Source organism: Oryza sativa, chromosome 3 (assembly GCF_034140825.1).
Source record: "Oryza sativa Japonica Group chromosome 3, ASM3414082v1".
NCBI lineage: Eukaryota > Viridiplantae > Streptophyta > Magnoliopsida > Poales > Poaceae > Oryza > Oryza sativa.
Window position 1 is genome coordinate 11,662,061 of NC_089037.1, and position 21,281 is coordinate 11,683,341.

General features: G+C 42.9%; 2 protein-coding genes across 2 annotated transcripts; one reads left to right on the plus strand and one right to left on the minus strand.

The window, feature by feature from the left end:
• Window positions 1-5,742: 5,742 nt before the first annotated feature.
• LOC4332677 (F-box protein At5g46170) lies at window positions 5,743-7,208 on the plus strand. The gene has a single exon (XM_015773005.3). It carries the CDS (start codon window positions 5,826-5,828, stop codon window positions 6,978-6,980), a length of 1,155 nt encoding a protein of 384 aa, XP_015628491.1. The 5' UTR covers window positions 5,743-5,825; the 3' UTR covers window positions 6,981-7,208.
• Window positions 7,209-14,437: 7,229 nt separating this feature from the next.
• LOC4332678 (uncharacterized) lies at window positions 14,438-20,372 on the minus strand. The gene is made up of 13 exons (XM_015772312.2): window positions 20,105-20,372; window positions 19,393-19,466; window positions 18,025-18,108; window positions 17,817-17,897; window positions 17,137-17,217; window positions 16,881-16,973; window positions 16,041-16,220; window positions 15,876-15,943; window positions 15,733-15,793; window positions 15,538-15,591; window positions 15,372-15,461; window positions 14,912-14,978; window positions 14,438-14,795 (listed from the first exon to the last, which is right to left on the minus strand). The coding sequence occupies exons 1-13, from the start codon at window positions 20,241-20,243 to the stop codon at window positions 14,704-14,706; spliced, it is 1,164 nt and encodes a 387-aa protein (XP_015627798.1). The 5' UTR covers window positions 20,244-20,372; the 3' UTR covers window positions 14,438-14,703.
• Window positions 20,373-21,281: the final 909 nt, after the last annotated feature.

Sequence of the window (21,281 nt, forward strand, 5' to 3'; positions counted from 1 at the left end):
AGTAATAGGGACGAGAGCCTTCACATTTAGGACAGAGACAGCCTGGGAGTGAAGAGAGGCAGTCGTCTCTGCATCTAGTACTGGTGCAGCCTGAGGAACAGTAGGTAGACTGCCGGTGAGATGGCCTGTCACAGGTATGCCAATAGGGAGGCGTGGTCCGTGCTCTATAGGGATGCCATGAAGAGAAGCAACCGAGCCGGCTTGTAGCTGTGCATTGGCGAGGAGGGCGGCCAAATCAAGAGGTGCCGGCAGGGTTGGTGCCGCAGGGACCTCGGTGGTGGCGGGTGGCACAGTAGAGGTCAGGGCAGCCGCAGAGCCAGAAACCGAGTCGGCCGCAGGAGAAGAGTCGATCGGTGCGGAGGAGATAAGTGTATCCAGCAGGGATGGAAGTCGGAGACGGACTGCGGGCGGAAGCAATGCGCGCCGCAGAGTCCGCAACGTTGCTGGCGGTGACAGGGTCAATATCGACAGAAGTGGACGGCTTGATGAAGGCAGCCCGGATGGCTTCAGCTGCGACTTTGGAGATTTCATCAACAGCGGCTTGATGAGCAGTGGCCGTTGGTGGAAGAGAACCCGTTGAAGGCGGCGGAGTTTTGGAAGAGGGCGACTCCGCATTAGACGACATCGCGGCGTCGCGAGGAGAACCGGCGAAGAAGTTAGAGGGCGCACGCGTCGAAAAAGGAAATGATCGTGGCGAGAAAGCGGAAGCGAGAATCGAAACTAATCTGATACCATGTGAGACAATTACACAGAAAACAATATCGATTCATACCGAAAACGCCAGTACATATAGCAGCGTGAATCCGATCGTATCCATCTCGAACCGGCTTATAGAATCACAACCGGGAGAGGAAAGCGAAGGGAATCCGCATAAGAAACCATCTAGAATATAACTCTAACATTGTGTTCCACTTTACACTGATGAGCTCATCTCAGTGCCAACCGATGAATGACAAGCAATTACTCCGACTAACTCCCTATCATTGTAGATCACTGAGGTTTGTTAGAGGGGTAAGTTAAAGGATCTCAATCTCAATCAATGTTGCAAAAATATTTATAGTTTGAGTAATATTTACAAATTAGTCCGACAAATCATTTCCTTCTCTGTTTTTTTTTTCAAAATCCAAGCGGGATAACTACCTGGCAATTAACAAATGATAACAGTACAACACTTGGTAGTGCAGTGAAGCAACCGTGGGAAGGTTTTTCTCCAATATCCGAATCTCCATCGAAGAATTAGGTGCACTGCCAGCAGAGGAGACGAAAGCAATGGCACATTAAAAAACATTCCTAGGCACAAGATCATGACACGCTCCAACAATAAGTGAACTACTAAACTTCGATTAGTTTTGATTCCAATCCACATCATGGAGTCGACATGGACTCTTTTTTCTATAGCATTCTAGGTGAGAGCCCCATTCTTCTTCCTTCCTCCTTCTTGGCTCCTGCTGCTACCTTTGGGAAACACCATGATTAGTTACCATGATTATTTATAGCTCGGGAAGAGCCTAGTTGGCAGCAACATGGTATCAAAACATTCAAAACCCATGCACATACTTTTTTATTAAAACAAATGCACCAATTGGTAGCTTAAGCACGAGTACGGACAGTTCATGGGCTGACCGATCAATCATCAATACGAATATATATCATATTCTTTGCAGTATTAAGTTTGTTTGTGATGCTTCCCTTTTGGTGGTTCCCAATCATGTTACCAGCAGTGGACCATATGTACAACTCAGTGAGCTGAAAGATTAGTGATAATACTGTTATGATGTTATCGCATCGCATTATTAGGACGTGGTCGATTAGATTCTCCTCTGGCCTTGCGTGCAACGCTGGGCACGAACGCATGGTCGCATGCTTGCAAACTGGTAGCAGCTACGCTAGCTCGTCGCTCGTGTGCAACTGATTGATTCGGTTGCGAGGTGGGTGCCTGTGCGGGAGTGGAAAACTCCCATTGAAACGGTCATCCTCTATCGGTGCATGGATGCCAAGTTGCCAATATATTCGCACACGAGCGTGGTAGGTTATCTTCCCTTCCATTTAAATTGTTTTCAGGTGTGGTATATTGTATTCTTAATTCCTTTTATGATTGAGGCCGGATAACCAAACCATGGTAAACCTAAAGGCTAAAGTACTCCATCGTTTTGCTTATTGATGGAATAAGAGAAACAACATATTTATAAATGGAAAATGATTTATAAATAAAACTTTTATATACGTGTTCTTAGCGATATAAAAGCAAAGGCTGAAAATAAACTACGATGAAAAAAAAAACCCTAAAATCAACTCCAAATTTAAAGTTAAAAATTTAAATTTTGGCTTATAAGCATAAACATAAGCTAAAAGATGAGGCCGAAAGACTAGTGACTCTAGGCATCTGAGTGGGATAACTGATGCATGGTGGAAAAGAGGGAGGAGCTGCGTTCAGAAAGGATACTACATTTACCCAAAGTTTCGTCCAAGCTCTAGAAATTTCTTAGGTGCACCCTTACAACGAATTTGTTTCAGTGTCCCTGATATGTAGGCTACGGCTGAACTCCGTTACCAAATATCGTGCTTCGGTGTCATCATCATGTTTGGATCTCCTATGACGTTTTCCGGTGTGAATTTCAGAGCCGGTTTTATAACATTTGTAGCTAAGAGGAAGCTTGAAAATTGGTATGACGACTTCCTAGGAATCGAATCACAATGAAGTTACTTTTAATTAGCACCGAGAATTAATGAGAAAATGAAAGTATATCCATGCATTATCCTCCTAGTAAAACCAGTTATCGCTTAAAATATCTACACCTAGTTTTGAAAATTAACTCCTAGATTTTTCTTTCCTTTATTTGATTTCACTGGCCAGGAATTGAGCGGGGTATACCTCTAACCCTGATGCCATATTTTGTTACAAGTGTATAAGCTAGTTTCATCCAAAGCTTGGACTTGTACAGTATACTTCAACAACAATAATGCTTTTCAATCCATTATCTAAAAAGTTCTACATTAGGTTCATTGTTGTGCTTATTTATAGTTCCAAGTCTCAATTTACATAGGAAGGGAAAATATCAGCATTTGGGAAATCAAGATAAACAAAAGATGACTTCTATCGATTTTTTTTGTCATGTTTCACAGAGACATTGGAACTACCTATATGGTTTTGTTTCCAACTCCAATATTTCCCGAAAGCAAAACCCAGTAAAATAACGGTAGCCATAGAGATAGAGGTGCATCATTTGGCAAAGTTCAATTGGTACAAATGCTCAGTTGGGAAGACAAACCTTGAACCTACTCCTCATAAGTCATAGCACCTACTCCCATCTACCTTTGTGAACCTAAGCTAGGACAGAGAGACGCACAATTAGTGAAGATACCTACTACCTATTAATCAATAATAGGTGGCAGATTAGAACAAGCAAAAAAATCTAACATTGCAAAATAACTGCAATTCTCCTCACCACAGGACTACCATACATGTCCTTGATGTTAGTTGCATGCATGGTGTATTAGCCTTAGCACACAAGGATGAAGGACCACAAATTAAACAGCTACTACCTCCGTTCCATATTATTTGTCGCTTTGAGTTTTTTTTTAATGTTTGATCATTCGTTTTATTAAAAAAATAGAATTATTATTTATTTTATTTGTGACTTGTTTTATTATCAAAAGTACTTTAAGTTTGACTTATTATTTTTTATATTTGTACTAATTTTTTAAATAAAACGAATGATCAAACATTGTAAAAAAGTCAAAACAAGTAATATGGGACAGAAGTAGTACTATTACATCGAACTAAAGTTGCACACAACGGAAACGTGTTGGTTTTAAGCTGTCCTTATGATAGGACAAATAATGAAGCTACTGATCTTGCTTTGATTTCGGTAGTTCCGTTCGTGGAGCAGTAAGTTTTTTTCTGCTACTACGTACAATGCAGAAAGTCACGCCCACTCTGTAAAATGTACACGGCCGTGCATAGTACTTGATCAGCAGGATATCTGCCCAGTAAACCGGTCATGAGAAAAGCAACTCTTGTGCCAACAAAATCAGTTGACAGTTAGCAGTATACATTTTCAGTCCAAGGAATATTTGTTGGAAATATTTTACAGATTGGATTGTTTCTCTTCGAGTTCTTAAATGTTCAAAAAGTTTGATATTAGCTTATTTCTAATGGCAACTATGTGTGTAAAGGTTTTATTTTTCAAATGTATTAGTACAAAACAGAAATTAATACGTATATAAAAGTTAGTTGCAAGTAATAAAGAATTGTATTATGCACTTATCGTCTCTATTCTACTTCAGTGACGCCAGAATATTAAATTGCTTTTGATTCAATGATATGCATGATTAGTGTAAAGAGACTTTATCCCCAAAAGTGTTGTACATGGTTAGATCTCATAGATTCTGTTGTTCTCCCTTTTCTTTTAAAGAATGGGAAAAAGTGTTTTTGGATAATAATTGACTATATATAGTTTGATTTAGTATGATTTTAGCAAGCAATAGTTTTGTGCAAACTTTTATTTGGCAAATTAAGCTAGCTTGCTACATTTTCTAGTTAGGCTGATGCAAATGACTCATTTGCACGCGAGCTTTAGAGGTATTATGCATGATGTATCATGTCTGACAATAGCTTTTTAAAAAAATTATCAAAGAGACACCATACCACGTATTATAGCGTTTATTTGCGCCGCAACTCATACATACTTATGTTGAGATACCACAACTTAATAAATGGATATAGTCCGTCCGTTTCAATTTGCTTGTCACACTAAATAGGACGTTTGGTTAAAAATTACAATTAATTAAAACTCATGGTAAAAGTAATATTACCCAAAGCCAGCATTAAAACTCATGGTGGTAAGAAGTAATATTATTAATATGGCTACAATGATGAAAGATATGAAGGGAAAGACACTTCTGAATGTGCTTTACAATATGACAACAATAAGTTTTTTAATAAAAAAAAATTAAATACTACTTCCTCCTGGCTAATAATATTAGTTGTTTTAAACAAGGGTAAAGTCAAACTTTAAAATCTTTGACTACAAATAATTTTTAAAATATTTATCTTAGAATATAAAAACCATATGTGTAGATTAGTATTAAAAAGTACTTTAATAAAACCATATATTTATTGATATTTTTATATATATTATAATAGAAGGTACTAGTTGTCAAAGTTATGTTTTTAAGACCGTGTTATTATCTAAAATGATAAGTATTATTAATTCGGAGTACGTAGACTGATAAGTAAATTGAAATAGAGAGTGGGTTACTTCTAAGGGACCATATGAAAAACTCGTTGCATAGAAAACGTGGAAAACGGAAGCCAGTTTGATGCCACTAGAAATCAGAACGGATTTCATTCGTGTTATTATCACTGCTCTCCCACACAGACAGGCCATTTCTGTCTGGCTGCCACCGGTTATGAGGTTGCACAGTGTCATTACACAGCCTCGCTCGCCACGTACGTAGGGCGCGGTGACTGCATGCAGCAGGAACGCGAGTACATGTATTTACACCACACCAGTATAAACTTGCCGATGGAAAGTGTACCGTTGCTGCCTAGTTGCCATTAGCCCTACACACTAATTGGTCGACCATTAAACAATGGCAACACGCAAAAACGCCGAGCAGAGGAGAGGAGAGGCCGCATCTGTAACGGTATGATTGCAAGGGCCCGACAGCGAGTCATGGTGTTTAGCGAGCCCCGTCCTCTCCTCTTTATAAACCCACCACCTCCGCCTTCCTCCCTTCAATTCACTCGCCTCCTCCTACCGCACCTACCTCCCTCCCTCCTCCTCTTCGATCTCACAATCTCCTTGTTCGCGGAACCGAAAATGCAGTCGAGGCACAGGGTGTTCGCGGAGGACCTGCTCCTGCCGCGGGAGGCGGAAGGGGAGGACCACTTCGACCGCGTCCCGGACTCGCTCGTGCTCCTCATCTTCAACCGCCTCGCCGACGCGCGCTCGCTGGGGCGGTGCTCGGCCGTGTCCAAGCGGTTCAACTCGCTCGTGCCGCTCGTGGACGACGCCTGCCTCCGCATCGACCGCGTCATCACCGACGCGGCCGACGCCGACGACGCGCTCGGCCTCGCCGGCCCGCGCCCCGCCGGCCGCGGGGTGCTGTCGCACCTCCTCAAGGCGATGCTGCTCGCCGTGCTCAAGCCGTTCGGGCACTGCGACGCCGGGGTCAGGGGTGGCGGTGGTGGGGAGCGCGCGGGGAAGCACGGCGGCGGCGGCGGCGGCTGCGGCGCGCAGCAGCACCACTCGCCGGCGCAGGTGCTGAAGAACTTCAGCAGCATCCGGAACCTCCGGATGGAGCTCCCCGTCTCCGACGTCGGCACCGACGACGGGGTGCTGCTCAGGTGGAAGGCCGTGTTCGGGAGCACCCTCCAGAGCTGCGTCATCCTCGGCGGCACCAGGGTGGACCGGGCCGCCGCCCCCGCCGCGGCGGCGGCGACCGCCACCGCCGCCGGGGACAGCGAGGCCTCGCAGGGTGACGACACCGGGAGCATCCCGGAGTCGTTCTACACCAACGGCGGGCTCAAGCTGCGCGTGGTGTGGACCATCAGCTCCCTCATCGCCGCGGCCACAAGGCACTACCTCCTCCGCGAGATCGTCAAGGAGCACCCCACGCTGGAGCGGGTGGCGCTCACGGACGCGCACGGCCAGGGCACGCTCAGCATGGGGCGCGACCAGATCAGGGAGTTCCGCGACAAGCCGCTCGCCGCCGCCGCCGCGGCCAACCGCACCCAGGTCCCCGCCTGCAACATGAAGCTCCGGTACGCGCCGATGCTCGAGCTCTCCGACGGCACGCGGATCCAGGGCGCCACGCTCGTCGTCATCAAGCCCGTCGGCGAGGCCGGCGGAATCGGCGGCGGCAGGAAGGAGCTCGACGAGTTCGTCGCCGACGCATTCGACGGCCCGTACAGGGAGGCCGTCAGCGCGCTCAGCAAGCGCCGCACCTACCTGCTAGAGATGAACGGCTTCTGAGAGCGTAGAGTTGAGAACTTGAGATCGCCACCCACCACCATGGCCCGTGCAGAGATCGCTCTGCTCTCTTCGCTTCAGCTGATCAGCTATTCAGCTCAGCTCGATTCAGTGGCACACCGAGGTGTTCGTCCATGTTGTAACAGCGATCGTGTGTCTCCTCGACTTTTCGATACTGCCTTAGCATCATCCTCGCAACAAATAATGGAATTAGAAATTTGGAATGCTTCACTTGGTTCTGTCCATTTCATGAATCGACAAAATGGAATTAAGCAACCACATTGTCAAATCCTGCACCTTTCTTGAGAGAAACTCTCTGCCATTCTGAAGTGAAACTTATGGCTGTGCTTCTTATAACAGAAGCCGGAGAGCCGGAGATGTAATCTATGTCCATTATATAAAAATTCAGAAGTGAAACTGCATCCAATTTGCAATTTGTTCAGTTCATGTGCCTATCTAAAAGGATTTTTTTTGTTCCTTCCATAGAACAAAGGGTGAAAATTGCACAGATAGTGAATGGATAACAAGGGATTTGGCCGTTCGAAAAGATAACAAGGGATTTTGGGACAATCTTTAGGATCTCCCGATGTGCTCTGTGGGGCCTTCTTGTTAAACTGGCAATTCCACGATTGCCTTGGCTTGCTCCTTTTTCTTTCTATTGCTTCACCTATGAAAATGTGCAAATGGATGAGCTAAGGGGTAACCAGTTTTGCTTCCCCCTTTGCTAAGTCTTGTTCCCCTTTCTACATCTGCATTGCCATGTCCAACTTATCTGAAAGAAAAGCAGTGACTTGATCCATCATTATAATGCTAATCCAATTGTTTCATATTTATCATCAGTTGATTCTTTCTTGCACGCTCCCAGATTGGGACGGACGATATATGGTACATTGCCAACTTGCAGTTACTTAGTGGTACGAACAAGCTTTCTTAATCTATACTGCATTACATTAAGCGCAATTACGCAGCATTTCGGATCGTCTTATTACTTAATCTATACTGCACATTTCTGTGCACCTTCAATGCTAAGGATAATTTAGTTCTGGAGAGTAATCAGTGTATAATCCATTCCATAATTGAGCCTGAAGAAGTTGGCATTGTCAAAATGCTAGAAGGCAGTTGAGATGCTCTTATCTGGACTGTCTCCCAGGAGCTGCAAACATGTGAAATATGTACTCTCTTGTTGTTAATCTGTTGCCCTTCCAACGGCTACTGGCATTAGTGCAATAGTGTCCTTGACTAATTCAACCATTTAATTTTGAGAAAATAAGAAAAATGTGCATGATTTGCTGAGTTTGCATGTATCATTCTGAGCTAGATGGCATGTGTGTGGTAATTAGGGAGGGGATTAGCAAAAAAAGAACACATGTTTCCAGCTATATGATTCCATACTAATCCATAGCTTATTAGCTTGTATACTTCTTGTCCACGGTTACCAACTACTGCTAGTGATTATAGATGGACTTTGTCCAATTTCGCGTTAGGTGAAGCATGAACTGTTTGTGACAAATTGCTTCTTCAATCGCTATTTTTTTCCCCTTTTTTTTAAAGATACAATTTTTTTTAGTAATGGAGGCAGCTGTGACCCTGGATTTGATTAATCCGGTCTTTTATGTAGGAGCTAGTGGAGGAGTGCTAGGAAGAGATAAATTATGACGGAAGGAAAGGTAAACAACCTGTTGATAACAACTTTATTACTATTAGTGATTTCTTTCCCTCTCTTTTTTGTGATGTTAATGGTTTTGTGCTGTGTCCTTGCTAATAAGTATTGATTATTGGTGAAGTGTTGGGGGCAAATGAGATGAGATGAAATGTAATCATTCCATATGGCATTTTAGACGGTGGTTGGGTTAACGGACAATCGCTTTTGCTGATGTCCCTGTCTTATGGCCTTTGATGTGATCTTTGATGGAGTCCATTTGGATAATGACAAAACTGCAGCTGTGGGTCGGCTCAGAGATCAGAATCAGAATCAAATAGTACAGCATCATGGATGGGTAAAAGCTGTTAGTAATATATAATCAAGTTATCAACTAATTAAACGAATGTTAGGTGATCAGAATCATCAGATTCAGATACTGAGATTCAGAGCCGTCTTGAAAGGACACTGTAAATCCTTCTCCCCTCAGTTTTCTTCAGCTGCTTCTTCAGGCATCAAGAACCAAACACTGTGTTGGATTTACCATCGCAACGGACACTAAAACCATGGGATCTCTCGTCAACGAAGATGTAGTATCTGCATCGATCCAATCAAGCAGGCGTTGCAGCGTTGAAGCCAGCCTGAAATGGCTTTAGATCCAAGGTAACTAAGCACACTCAACGGTCGTGTTCGACTGTCATGTGACGATGCGAGCATTATCCAGACATGTTCAGGCCTGCCTCTCTCATCAGAGAGTCAACATCAGTTTCTCCCGTTGCCACTAGACAATGCGGTTAATGCCATTGCCTGCCACTGGTGACGAAGGATTAGGGGAATATTAGTCCATATGGCCATTAAGATATTCGTCTGTATGGCCGTATGGCCATTAAAGTATTGTGTTTAGTGCAATCAAACGTAGTAGAAAAAACGGCGTCCGTATCTTGGGAAGCAAAATTTTAATTGCCTCCAGAGTGGCGTCCTTTGTTCTTACCGTTGGCATTACGTGCCGTTGTGTTGCTGCTCTGGAATTCCTTCATGAGGTGAGGTGTTTGGGTCAACCCTGACATAAAGGGTTATTTAGCCTTGCCTTGGCGATTAATCAAGAAATTGGCTTTGGTTTTGTTTTCTTCGGTTTCAAGAGTCCTTAGGTTTACAGGGTAGGAAACGCTTTGCTTCTTGATATCAACAATGGAAAGAGAAAAGAATCTGCTGGGGCTTGCTGTGACTTTGTGCAGAATGCATATTTTGCTTGTGATCACAATAGAAAGGTATTTTGCACCTGAAAGATGGTAGGAACCTGAATGATCCTGAAAACTTTGGATCTAGAAGGAGATATGGGGGAAGATCTTGACTGATTTCCTAGTCATTGCTCTTTGATCTGTTGCGAATATACCCTTTAATTTTCTTCTCTTGCTAAGATCATGAACTTTATAAAAAAAATAAGAATGTTTCTGTTTTCCATAAAGTTGAGATCTTTAACTTGTCAAAAGGGACAAATGACTAGAAAAATGCTTGACATATTTTCGTCCACTAACATTATTGCCCCTAAAAAAGAAAGGATTAAATATCTACCAATATCAGGTTATAAATAAATCCAATAAAGAGAGGATAATTCCTGCATAGTTGTCTCTGAACCTGTCCTGATCAGTTGATCACAACTTGTCTACAGTACTTACTAAAGGATTGGACTCTGGAACACCAGCATTGACAGAATATCGATGTAACCATCTTGTCCACTAACGGGGACAAGAACATGGCCCACGATGGCAATTCCCGGGGCCTGCCTCAACTTAATTAACCTCCGAGCTCCTAAAGCAGTATCACCAGACGAAATCTCGCGTACCATCGGATGTTATTAAAACACCAGATGCTTCCATCAAAGAGAAAGAGCACATCTTTTCTCTGTACTATATCGGCTTCAGGCTTTGTGGAGCAGAGACAGCCGCACTGAAGATGCTATGCCCCATCTCTGAATTTCTCGAGCCGGAGCATTTCACAGTCATGACCCATAACCTTGTACGAGACGGGCTATAAAATAGTTTAAGGAACCAAACCGTACCGATTTAACGCTCTGTAACTACCACGATTCCTGCGTGCATGCATGCACTCTCGTTTGTTTAGAGCTTATCACCATTATCCGAAGAGTTTTCGTTATACAGGAAAACCATTATCTGAAGAGTAGTAGCTGATAAAAAAAACACATCATATCCTCGTGACAATTTCGTCTGTTGCTTTTCGCCTTCGAACAATAGCCATTTTAATACATAAACTCACTTTCCATGAGATGCACCAAGCTCAAGCAATCAGCCGGAGTGGTCACACAACCTTTTCAAAGTATATACTCTACTTGATACTACCACATTACTGCTTGTATACATACTCTGTACTCGTATAGTACTATCAGTCTATCACTGTTGAGAGAAGACGTCCTTTTTTGCCAATGAAAGAATCCCCATTGAATGGTCCGACCGGGACAGTTCACCTACGCCAAGTATAATCTCAAAAAAGAATACACACACTAGGAGTAATAGAGTGTAGGCTAGCCTTATTACCCGGGAGGAGTGAGCAGTTTGTCCGGCAGAGTGACAGATCATGGGTCGCTGGAATCAAAGTGTTGGTGAATCAAAGCGGCTGCCTTTTCGCGCTTAATATTCCTCCTGTCCGGGCCTTTCCTGGACACGACACCCAGCAACATCAACACATTCCCCTCCCTTCGTCTCGGTCGCTGAAATCAATCAATCAACCACACGATCAATCATCCGGTCGCCTGCCTGCCTGCCTGCCTGCCTGCCCACCCGGTGTCGCCAATCGTTTTTTTCGCGGGCGGAATGATTCGTGGTTTACTACCCGTTTCCGTGGCCCGTCTCTCTCTCTCTGGCTCGCGCGCTGGAACGAGAGGAGGAGGCGGCGGCGACAGGGCGGGGGAACCGGGGGGGGGGGGGGGGGGGGGGAAGAGTGCGTCGCCGTCGCGGGCACGTGAAAAAGGCCTCGTCGACTTTGGGCACTTATTGTGACGGAGGGGGACGGGGCCCGGACGGCCGATCGGGAGGAATCGCTCGGGCGGGGAGCGCGACGGGATGGGATGGCCGGGGGCGCATGCGGTGCGGCTCTCCCTGTCGCGATTTCTCCGGGGCGCGCACGACCGGGGGGAGTCCGGGACGGCCGCCGACGTGGGCGGGGTCAGGCCGCGTGCGGTGCGAGAGAGAACGTTTGCTCTGGCCCGCGCGACTGATGCTGAGTTCAGTGCAGCGCGGCATTGGTTGGCCGTTCAGCCGCTGGCTTTGCTGGCAGGAACAGTTTCAGCCAGCTGCCCGTTTGGCTTGAGTACATCGAACATTTGCTCGTTTGGTCTGGACCAATGTGCACGCCGCATGTATTTGCAAAGCTTCCCAGTAAACTTGCTTAAAAAAATATTCTCTCCGTCCTAAAATGTAACAACTAGGACTATGAATATATAGTCCTAGAATATATCTCATCTCATTCTAGATTGCTATATTTTAATATGGAGGTAGTATATGTTTACCGTTACCAAAATAAACCTCACCATTTATTAGTAAAGCTAAAGACGGGCAATATCAAATTATGAGAAGGTTAAAAATATGAAGATGTTAGGTTTAATATCTTACTACCTCCGTCCCAAAATAATTATAATTCTAGATTATTTAGCATATATTAAGGTTTGAAAAGATAGACTATGATACTCCTTATTAAATGGTGTATAGGTAAGAGTGGAAGGGTAGTTGAGAGTAAAATAGAAAGAAATTTGAACGTGATGTGATTAATGAGACCATTAGTACTCTATTGTAACAATTTTTTTTGGGACAAATTCAAATCCTAGAAATACAATTATTATGGACAGAGGTAACAATAATTTGGTGTGTTATGTGAGTTGAAGTTTGTAGAATTACTCATTTTTAACAGAGTTTGGTATTGTAATGGTAAAATCTTATTTAGTTTATCACCTTACCAATGTCAAAAATTGGTAACTTTGACAAAGATCATCTCCTCTCCAAGTGTCTCTCTAAGCCAAAATTTAGCAACTCTATAAAAAAAAAAGTGTTCCAAGTCCAACAACCTCTCCCTAGCCAAATCTCTTCCCTCCCTGACCAAATTTGGCCACCCAACATCACTTGTCAACCATGGGCCCCATGATTCTTTTTCTCCGCCCTCCTGCAGTCTTGCCCCCTTCCCATTGAGAGTGCCAGGCAGCCACCAGCAGGGCTCCACAGCGCCGGCCACCCAGCACAGGCCTCTGCCCGTGGTTGGAGGAGACGGAACGAGGGCGGGAGAGCGCAACAGCGGGTGCGACGAGGAAGGAACAAGGGCAGGAGGGTGTGACAGTGGCAAGGGAGGTGAGAGGGCGAGAGCGCGTGGTGGCAACGCGGCTCAACAATGAGGGTGGCGGGGTGGCTCGATGGCGAGGAGGAGCTAGGGCGAGACAGCGCAGCAACGACAAGGGAGGGGCAAGGGTGAAAGGGCGTAGTGGTGGCACGGCTCGACAGCGAGGGTGGCGGGGCGGCTCTACGGCGAGGATGGGGCGGTGACTCAACGGTGAGGTGGGGAGGGCACCACTGGCGGGGCAGCTCGATAGCAAGGACGCCACCGATTGGGTAGCTCGACAACACCCTCCTTCGTTACTCCGATGTCAATAGTCGTCAGGCCTCCGCCTCCCCACCAAGCGAGTGCACCTCTACCGCCGACCAAGGTCGCTCGCTCCTTCCGTCGCTAGCCATCACAGCTTCACCTCCCCACCTCGTGAGCCCACCGCCGTCATAGTTGGTGCTGTTGTTGCCGCTCTCGTCTTCTCTTGCTACGTGCCGCCTCCATTGGCTATCCATCCCTCTCGCTGCCTACCACCACCATCGGCTTCTCCCCCTCTTCTTAGCATTGTTGCCGCTGAAGGATGGAATATTGAAGGCATTGTAGTTGGAAATATGGTGAAAAGACTGCATATAGGTCTCACTGTCATAGACTCAGAATGGAGAGCGTAGATGGAGAGGCTGTTGGAGTGAGTAACGAGTTAAATTTGCCAAATTAGATAGAGAGATGGCTATATGGATGTTTGGAGAGCCTGATTTAGTTAATCTATTGGAGATGCTCCAGTAAACAAGCCCAAAAAGTGAGAAAAAGGACAATATGCCCCCATGGCCTTATGGGGTTTCGATGAAATATGCAAAGGATAAACCACCACTCAGTGGTTTATCTTTAGGATATTGTGTCAGTTTAGAGAGTTGTAAGACCAAAATACCCTTGGATATAGAGAGAGGAAGGAATAGGGGAGCGTCAAGGGAGACCGAATTGGACAGTGGTGCTGGAGTGCTCACTGGTGGCAGGGCCACGAGGACGACATGCGCGTGTGCAGGTGGCACCGAAGGCGGGGAACACGTAGCCCCATAGGAAGAGAGCAGGCAAGAAAGGGTAGTGCGTGGATCCTACGAGACGGCGGGGGTGGTGGCAAAGACCACTCTTCAGCATGGCCTCCTATGGAGCGGTGCTGGAGGGCCCGCCCACGCTCGCATGCTGTCCCTAAAGGTAACCTACTAAGTGACATTTTATTCTTTGCATCCTAGTACATTTTATCCTTTGCATCCTAGTGAGTAGTATTTCATCGAAACCACATTAATGGAGTGGCATCTCCGCGAAAAGTACTCTTTGGACTAAAGAAGTAAAGATAGGTATTTTTGAAACAAATCTGACGGAGTTGTGGTATAAAACGGATGTGGGATAATTTTGTGGTATTTATTGCTACTGACCAAATTGTCTGTGGTATGGATGAAATTTTCCAAAAAAAGAAAAAAGGTGTGGGGTGGGCAACTGGGGATGGAGCGAAATACATCTTTCTGCAAGGTTTATGAATATGTTACAGTACATTTAGCCCAAAACACAGTTAAATACGACGATGCAACAGCTTATACAAACATGTCTATGCTCTAGGCTTGAATAATCAGCAAAAGTCTGAGCGGCTAGAAAATGTATTACAACATATTAGCCAAAATTCCTCCTGAATTTACTTCGTACCTTTCTCAGGCAAGCATTAGTCGACTCAATTCAAACTATGATCCTACAGGGTATATGCTAAATATGGAATTATCCAAGTTTTCCGATCTCCATCTTTTTCTTTATAGCACGATGACCATGGTAGACAAAAGAATCTATGATGCCAGCAACAGTGAAAATCCCTGTACGATTGCAATTGAAAGATGGGTTGGAAAATATGTTCATGCAAAAATCAGTCTATTGCTTATGTTTTCTGGAAAGCACAAAAAGATAAACAAGTTTGCGAGCTATGACAGACCTCCAACAATAGCACATATGTTTGTCAGGAAGTGAAGAAGCGATGTATTTTCTTCAGTAAAATCAACCTGCCAAAGAACAATCAAATTATCAGGCAAATGACATAACTTCAATCTAAAGGACGAAGAATGCAGGCAAAGATGGTAATTGTTGCATAATATCTTATACAAATGCGTTGCTTTCAGGAAATAAATGCAGGCATGCTTGTGACGATCATCCGAGCATACAGCTAAATAGCCTATATTGACTAATTGTATGTATTAAGAGCTAAACAAATTGACATGTAACTAGAAAACTGACATGATGCTTTCAGGAAACAAAAACAGGCATATGCTTGTGGTTTTAAAGCATGCAGCTAAGTAGACTAGATAGCATAGTTACAGACTAATCAATAGACAGCACAGAAATATCGCTACCTAATGCTTCAAGGACTACATAAAATCAGTATATCCATTCTTCACCTTAATTGGAGAAAATTCATAGAAGAAATATACACCAGGCGGAGGCCTGGGATAGCCAATTGCTTCTCTAAAGTGCTCCGTCACAGAAAACTGCAAAAGAAAAAAAGAATTAAAATCAAAAGTTTTGGCTTCAGAATAAAGTATGTTATAGAACGGTGTTGCTTACCTGATTTGAGTTGATTTTCCGTCCTCTAATGTCGGTATAGATTGTGGGAACAACCTGCACAAAAGAGGCACATAAACTAAAGAAGGCAGCATGACATCTCTTCATACGCCAACAGCATGACATTGTGCAACCATATTAAATAGCATGACTAGTTCCCCACAAGAGAAAAACGTGACTAGATACTAAAAATATTACCTTGACAAAGTATTGGTACATTCCTGTTAATCCATTTGTGTGCTCCTGTATCCACTCTACACTGAAATACACAGGAAATCAGGAACATGGAAAATAAGGACCAAAGAGAGATGTGATATAGCTTCTCTAAATTCCAAACATACCCATCAAGAGGATTGACAACACCAGGGAATTCTACCCCAAAGGAAAGCTTGTTTATCTTGTGACTTATCTGTTTCAGTAAAACCATTATAAGTTCATGTTTAATTGTTTATGCTCAGTATTATCAATGGTTCAATAAGGTGGATGAAGAAAAAAAATCAACTTGCATTGTAATTTTCTTGTTGGAAGTTCAAGAGATCTTGAAGGAAGTTGAATGATTGGTCCAAGCTTTTCCCAGGGGCAAAGTGAAAATTTCCAGCTACTTTGTTGACATTTACAAATCCATGAATGCTGCAACCTTCTCCTTGTTCATCTTTTAACCTTTGAACAAAGCCCTCTCGCTTACACTGGAACATAAGTCAATTAAGGATAAGATAGAAGCATAAAACTGATAGAGAAGATGTCTGCATGCATTGGTTGCAGGCAGCAGGCAGTACAAACTCTTAAATAAGTTCATTAGGAAGACAAAATGGGTTGCATTAATTTGTTAACATATTCATGTTGCATGCAACAAAATGACCAAACATCGCATTTTGCAACATAAGAGAAAATCAAGTGCAAGCTATAAGATAGTTTGATCAAAATTAATACAGATTTTTTTTCCAAACAACATTATGATAGAGGCTATAATTCAAACTTAACTTTTATAGACATATTTTGGATTGCCAATTGGGTTGCAGGCTACTTACTAGCATATGGCTAGATGCAGTACAAGCCATGGCTCCCAATATAATTCATTACACAAATATATAATGAACATGCCGTCGACATCAAGATAGTAGTGCAGTAATATTCTATATTGATCTATGTGGTGATAAGGAAACACAATGCTCAACCACAAATTACTGTTTCAAGAACTGACTAGTTAGCAAATGAACAGACCAAGGACAAACACATGACAAGGGGCAATACATGGACGAGTTTTGCTAAGAACCATGTGCAGGAAGATTGAACAAGATTATGCAATCTCTTGTAAGTGTGAAGAAAAATGGTTAAGTGCGTAGTACCTGATCAATCTCTTCTATATTGGTGAGTGCCCACCCTTTTTTCCGATAGGCATCACGGACGTCTTCACAGGAGTTACAGCACTGATCATCTGACTGATGAATTAATAAAAACAATATTAGTTTTTCTTACAATTTCAATGGAAGAGGAAGGATAAAAATTAGTGTTGCAAATAATATAGGTGTAAATACATAAATAGTTACATTAATAAAAATAGGCAAACTCAACATAATGGTATTAGAGAAGTGTACAAGGTACCTCTTCAGAACCATAACAAGATCCACAGTAAACTTCGTTGTGGTCAAGTCTTCCACCATGTTTCTGCAGTGGTCTTTCAATCTAGAGTTCCATGATTCAAGTTAGTTAAAGTTAAATATTGTTTTTGCCAACATAGCGCACACCCATCATACAGTAAGGAATAATAATATGACAACCCCTTCATGCCAGTACACCACTACTATGCGTGGATATGATATAAGAACATTATCCTTGACAGCATATTTCACAACCATTATACCGATCCCTTCATGCCAGTATGCCTGGATTTATATTCAATTTGTTTCTTTATAGAGGTTACTGACATAAATAAAGTGGCAGCATAAATAACCTATGCTTGTTTTTCTGGAAAATCACAACAAGAATAGTCACTAACAACTAGAAGAATCTAAAATAACTTCCTGGCTGCATGCAAGCACTATGAAGGCCAAAATTTTATAACGGAAGCACAATAGGACCAGCTATTTTCCAGAGTAAAAGAAAAATATCACAGACCACAATGTTCAAGGTCTGGTTATAAAATTAATTGGCTAACTAAAGTATATCTCAAATTTTCTAAGATAAAAACTAGTGAACAGTTCCAATGGTGATGAATGTGAAGGAAAAAGAAACAGAACAGTTTCACCTGTACACCTTTTCAAGTTAAAAGTAAGAAAACATACCTTAGGGGCACCAACTCCATCTTTTCTTGATTCAATTACATTACCAAGATTATCAATTCTTTTCTTTATTATGTCATGTCTCTGCAAAGCAGATGGTTTGGAACCTCAGGTAGAATATTATGTGATACAGTGCTTGGGAAGCACTTTTTAAAACAGATCAAAATATATATAATATAATAAGGAAACTGATGAAAACTGTCGTACATACTATATCATAGTGCTGCTCTCCACTGACATCCATTGTATCAACAGCAACAAGTGAACAAGGAAGAGCTGGGAACGTAACATCAAACTGCAAAAGTGCAGCAACATAAATTAACAATAAGTATAGGATTCCTCAACTAGTTGCAGAAAATGGCATGTGCAGTGGCCACATAAGATTACACACATACAAAAAAAAATACCTCGGACCTCAAGATTGTTTACATGGTTACATAAGACCAATTAGCGCATACGTCCATGGAATGCCTTTTTTTCACATAAAAAAAATGCAAAGAACGTATAAATATCCTGTTACCACGTATATGCAACCACTAAAGATCTTATAATGTGGGGGTGAGAACACACCAATCACCTCAACTCCTCTTTTTAGAAGAGTAAAGAAAGATAAATTAGACTGGAACTAGCAAATGTGCCCGAGCTTTGTAATGGGAGAAACTAATTAATATTTACGATCAATCTTAAATGATTAGGATTCAATTTAGACATCTTTGGCATGATTGCACATCAGGGAGAAATCCCAAAATCTACTCATAAACATGTCCATCTTTGCATCAGAGAGCTTAATTGGATGTGCATGCATACGGAGCTACAGAGCCAAGCGGGCTACAGATAAATCGCCAATCATCGACCGGGGCATATCTTACTTTTCTGGATGAAAGGCACAAGAATATCTCAAACCAATCTTAAGAAAAAACCCGATTCAATTCTCTATAAAAGCACAACCCAAAACTCCTATTACGTAGCAAGAAATTGGGTGACGATTGAATTGGCGTGAAGTCGTTTTTATTGGAACTCTTTCCTGATTTGCTCTCAGATTATCATAGGCAGTCTTCCTGCCACGTTTTCCTTTCCCCTTTTATTTAAAAGAAAAATCCTTTAAATCGATACGGTGCCATGCAGCAGGATTGAAACGCACACGACTTGGACGCGAATGCGCGTGAGGCGCTGTGACGTCAATGATGGACGACAGAATCATCTTAGTCTTTTTAAGTAGTAGAGATTTTAATTATTCTCGTATTGGGTTCTATATGGACTGTTATTCCAATATTCCTTATTTCTAATTCCGAATTTCAGTTATTTCTAAATTGTATTCCTATTTAACTCTCTTTTTGTTTTCCTCCGATTAATGTGGGAATTTCTAGCCTCCACAAGGAACATGATGTCTCCTATCAAGCCTGTCTTAATAATATAATATATAGATGGAGCCTAAATGCCCAAGAGCGTGGCTTTCCAAATAGGAATACATGCATGGAGGGGCACAAATTAACAAGAGGAAACTGGAGATGCAAAATGTCTTAGCAATGCAAGAAAATTGGAAACTTCGGGGAAAATGAAAATGAACATCCACACTAACATTGATGTGTAGCCTTTCCCCTCTTGAGGTATCGACTGTGAGCTTACTATCTGTAGCAGAATATAGATACAGCCCTGCAGAAAAGTTAAGAATGTTCAGTGCAGGAAATAACTAGTAAAGTATTGGCAAATAACAATTAATCTACCCATCAGAAAAAAAGAACTAGAAATGGTAACATGAAATGCTCTCAAATTAATCAAACCATGGCTCTTCACATTAATGATATTAGCATAACAGAACAATTTACATATGACTCACTAAATCCACACAAAAACATCCTTGCAAAATGAAACAAATACCAACACTCTGACAAGTGATAACACCAACTGATCCATAGCATGGCAATTGAAATCAACAGCATTCTAGATCATACATCCTACTAATCTACCGTACCCTCCACACCAAGCGCCTCTTACCTTCATGTAATTAATTCCTCACGCCACCTTCTAACCAATACGAATACACGATTCAAATGCATGTTAAATTGGACTGTTAATTATCCGCCCGTTATTTCCAATTCCCACTCGATCGGACGGCCAACCAACCACAGACTCCTCCCGTTTCGCACCCGCCCTAACACACGTGAACAAACGGAACCAATCCGCAAAAAAAGCCACCGCGCCCCCACACCCAAGGCAGGCGGAAACCCGAAAAATCGGAAGGGGGATCTGAGGCGGAGAGGGAGGGATCAGGGAGGTGGCGCGTGACGTACGGATCTCGGAGAGGAAGAGGAGGAGGATGGCGAGCGAGGAGGCGATGGTGATGAGGCCGCCGGAGAGGGTGCGGCTGTAGAAGTCCTCGTTCACCTTGGGGTAGGCGTCGAGGCTCCGCAGCTTGTTCCACAGATCCATCGCGTTCTGGCTTCCCCTGCCGGCGACGCCGCCGGAGCCGCCCAGGACGAGGAGGAGGAGGAGGGAGATCTGCCGCGAAGCCGTGGGGTGGCCCCGTCCGTTGGCCCGCCGCGAGGGATATGGGAGGGTGTTTCTGGAATTTGTTCGTGGCAAAGGGAAATGGAGAGAAGACGACGATTCGCGATGAACTCTTGGGCCTAAATGGGCCGCTGCTGCATGTAGCATTAGGAACACCCACACACCCACCAGTAATATCTGAAGCACATATAAAACCAAACGAAAAAAAATACTTTCTCCGTCCTATAATAATTATATTTATAGGGTTTAATTTATCATAAAATAGTTATTACAATATAGTACTAATTGTTATATTAATCACTTCTCATTTAAATTTCTCTCCATTCTATCCTCAACCATCCTCACTTTTATCTATACGTCATTTAATAAGAAACATCATATTCTTTATTCTCAAACTTTAATATAGGTCAAATAATCTAGAATTAAAATTATTTTGGAACAGAGGTAGTATGATAATATAAAAAGTTTACACTTACAGCCCCTATATTAGACACGTACACCACTGCACATGCACGACACACTCTGCACAAGTACACATCATGTTCGTCCGGATAAAACAAAGAAAAAACAGGATGAGATAGTTACTGTAATATTCATTGGGATATTTCATAAATTTCATTAAAGAGAATATGAAGAGCATAATAAAGAAAATTTTAAGAAATTTTCTTCTAGGCAAAATCATGTTGCTTCTTCCTTGATACCTGCTGTCGAAAGACAACTGCGTCACATCGAAAGATATGGTTCACTCACTGAGTTGAGTGGAATAGTAAAAGTAATATATTAATTGGTAAGAAATTTTTGGGATCCCCCATTACATAGCCCTATGGTGCTATTTATAGCCTTAGTACACACTGACACTTTATAGGGTTTAATTTATACAGTGGAATTTACATGGTACCCTTATGATAGGGACTTTAGTGAGGGCATACAGTATCCTTTGTATTCATAAGCTTATAAGTG

Coding starts and splice junctions, on each gene's coding strand:
- LOC4332677 (XM_015773005.3), top strand. CDS start 5,826: ATGCAGTCGAGGCACAGGGTGTTCGCGGAGGACCTGCTCCTGCCGCGG.
- LOC4332678 (XM_015772312.2), bottom strand. CDS start 20,243: ATGGATCTGTGGAACAAGCTGCGGAGCCTCGACGCCTACCCCAAGGTG. Junction 15,794..15,875: donor GTTGTCAATCCTCTTGATGG/GTATGTTTGGAA, acceptor TGTGTATTTCAG/TGTAGAGTGGATACAGGAGC. Junction 15,592..15,732: donor TGTACCAATACTTTGTCAAG/GTAATATTTTTA, acceptor TCTTTTGTGCAG/GTTGTTCCCACAATCTATAC.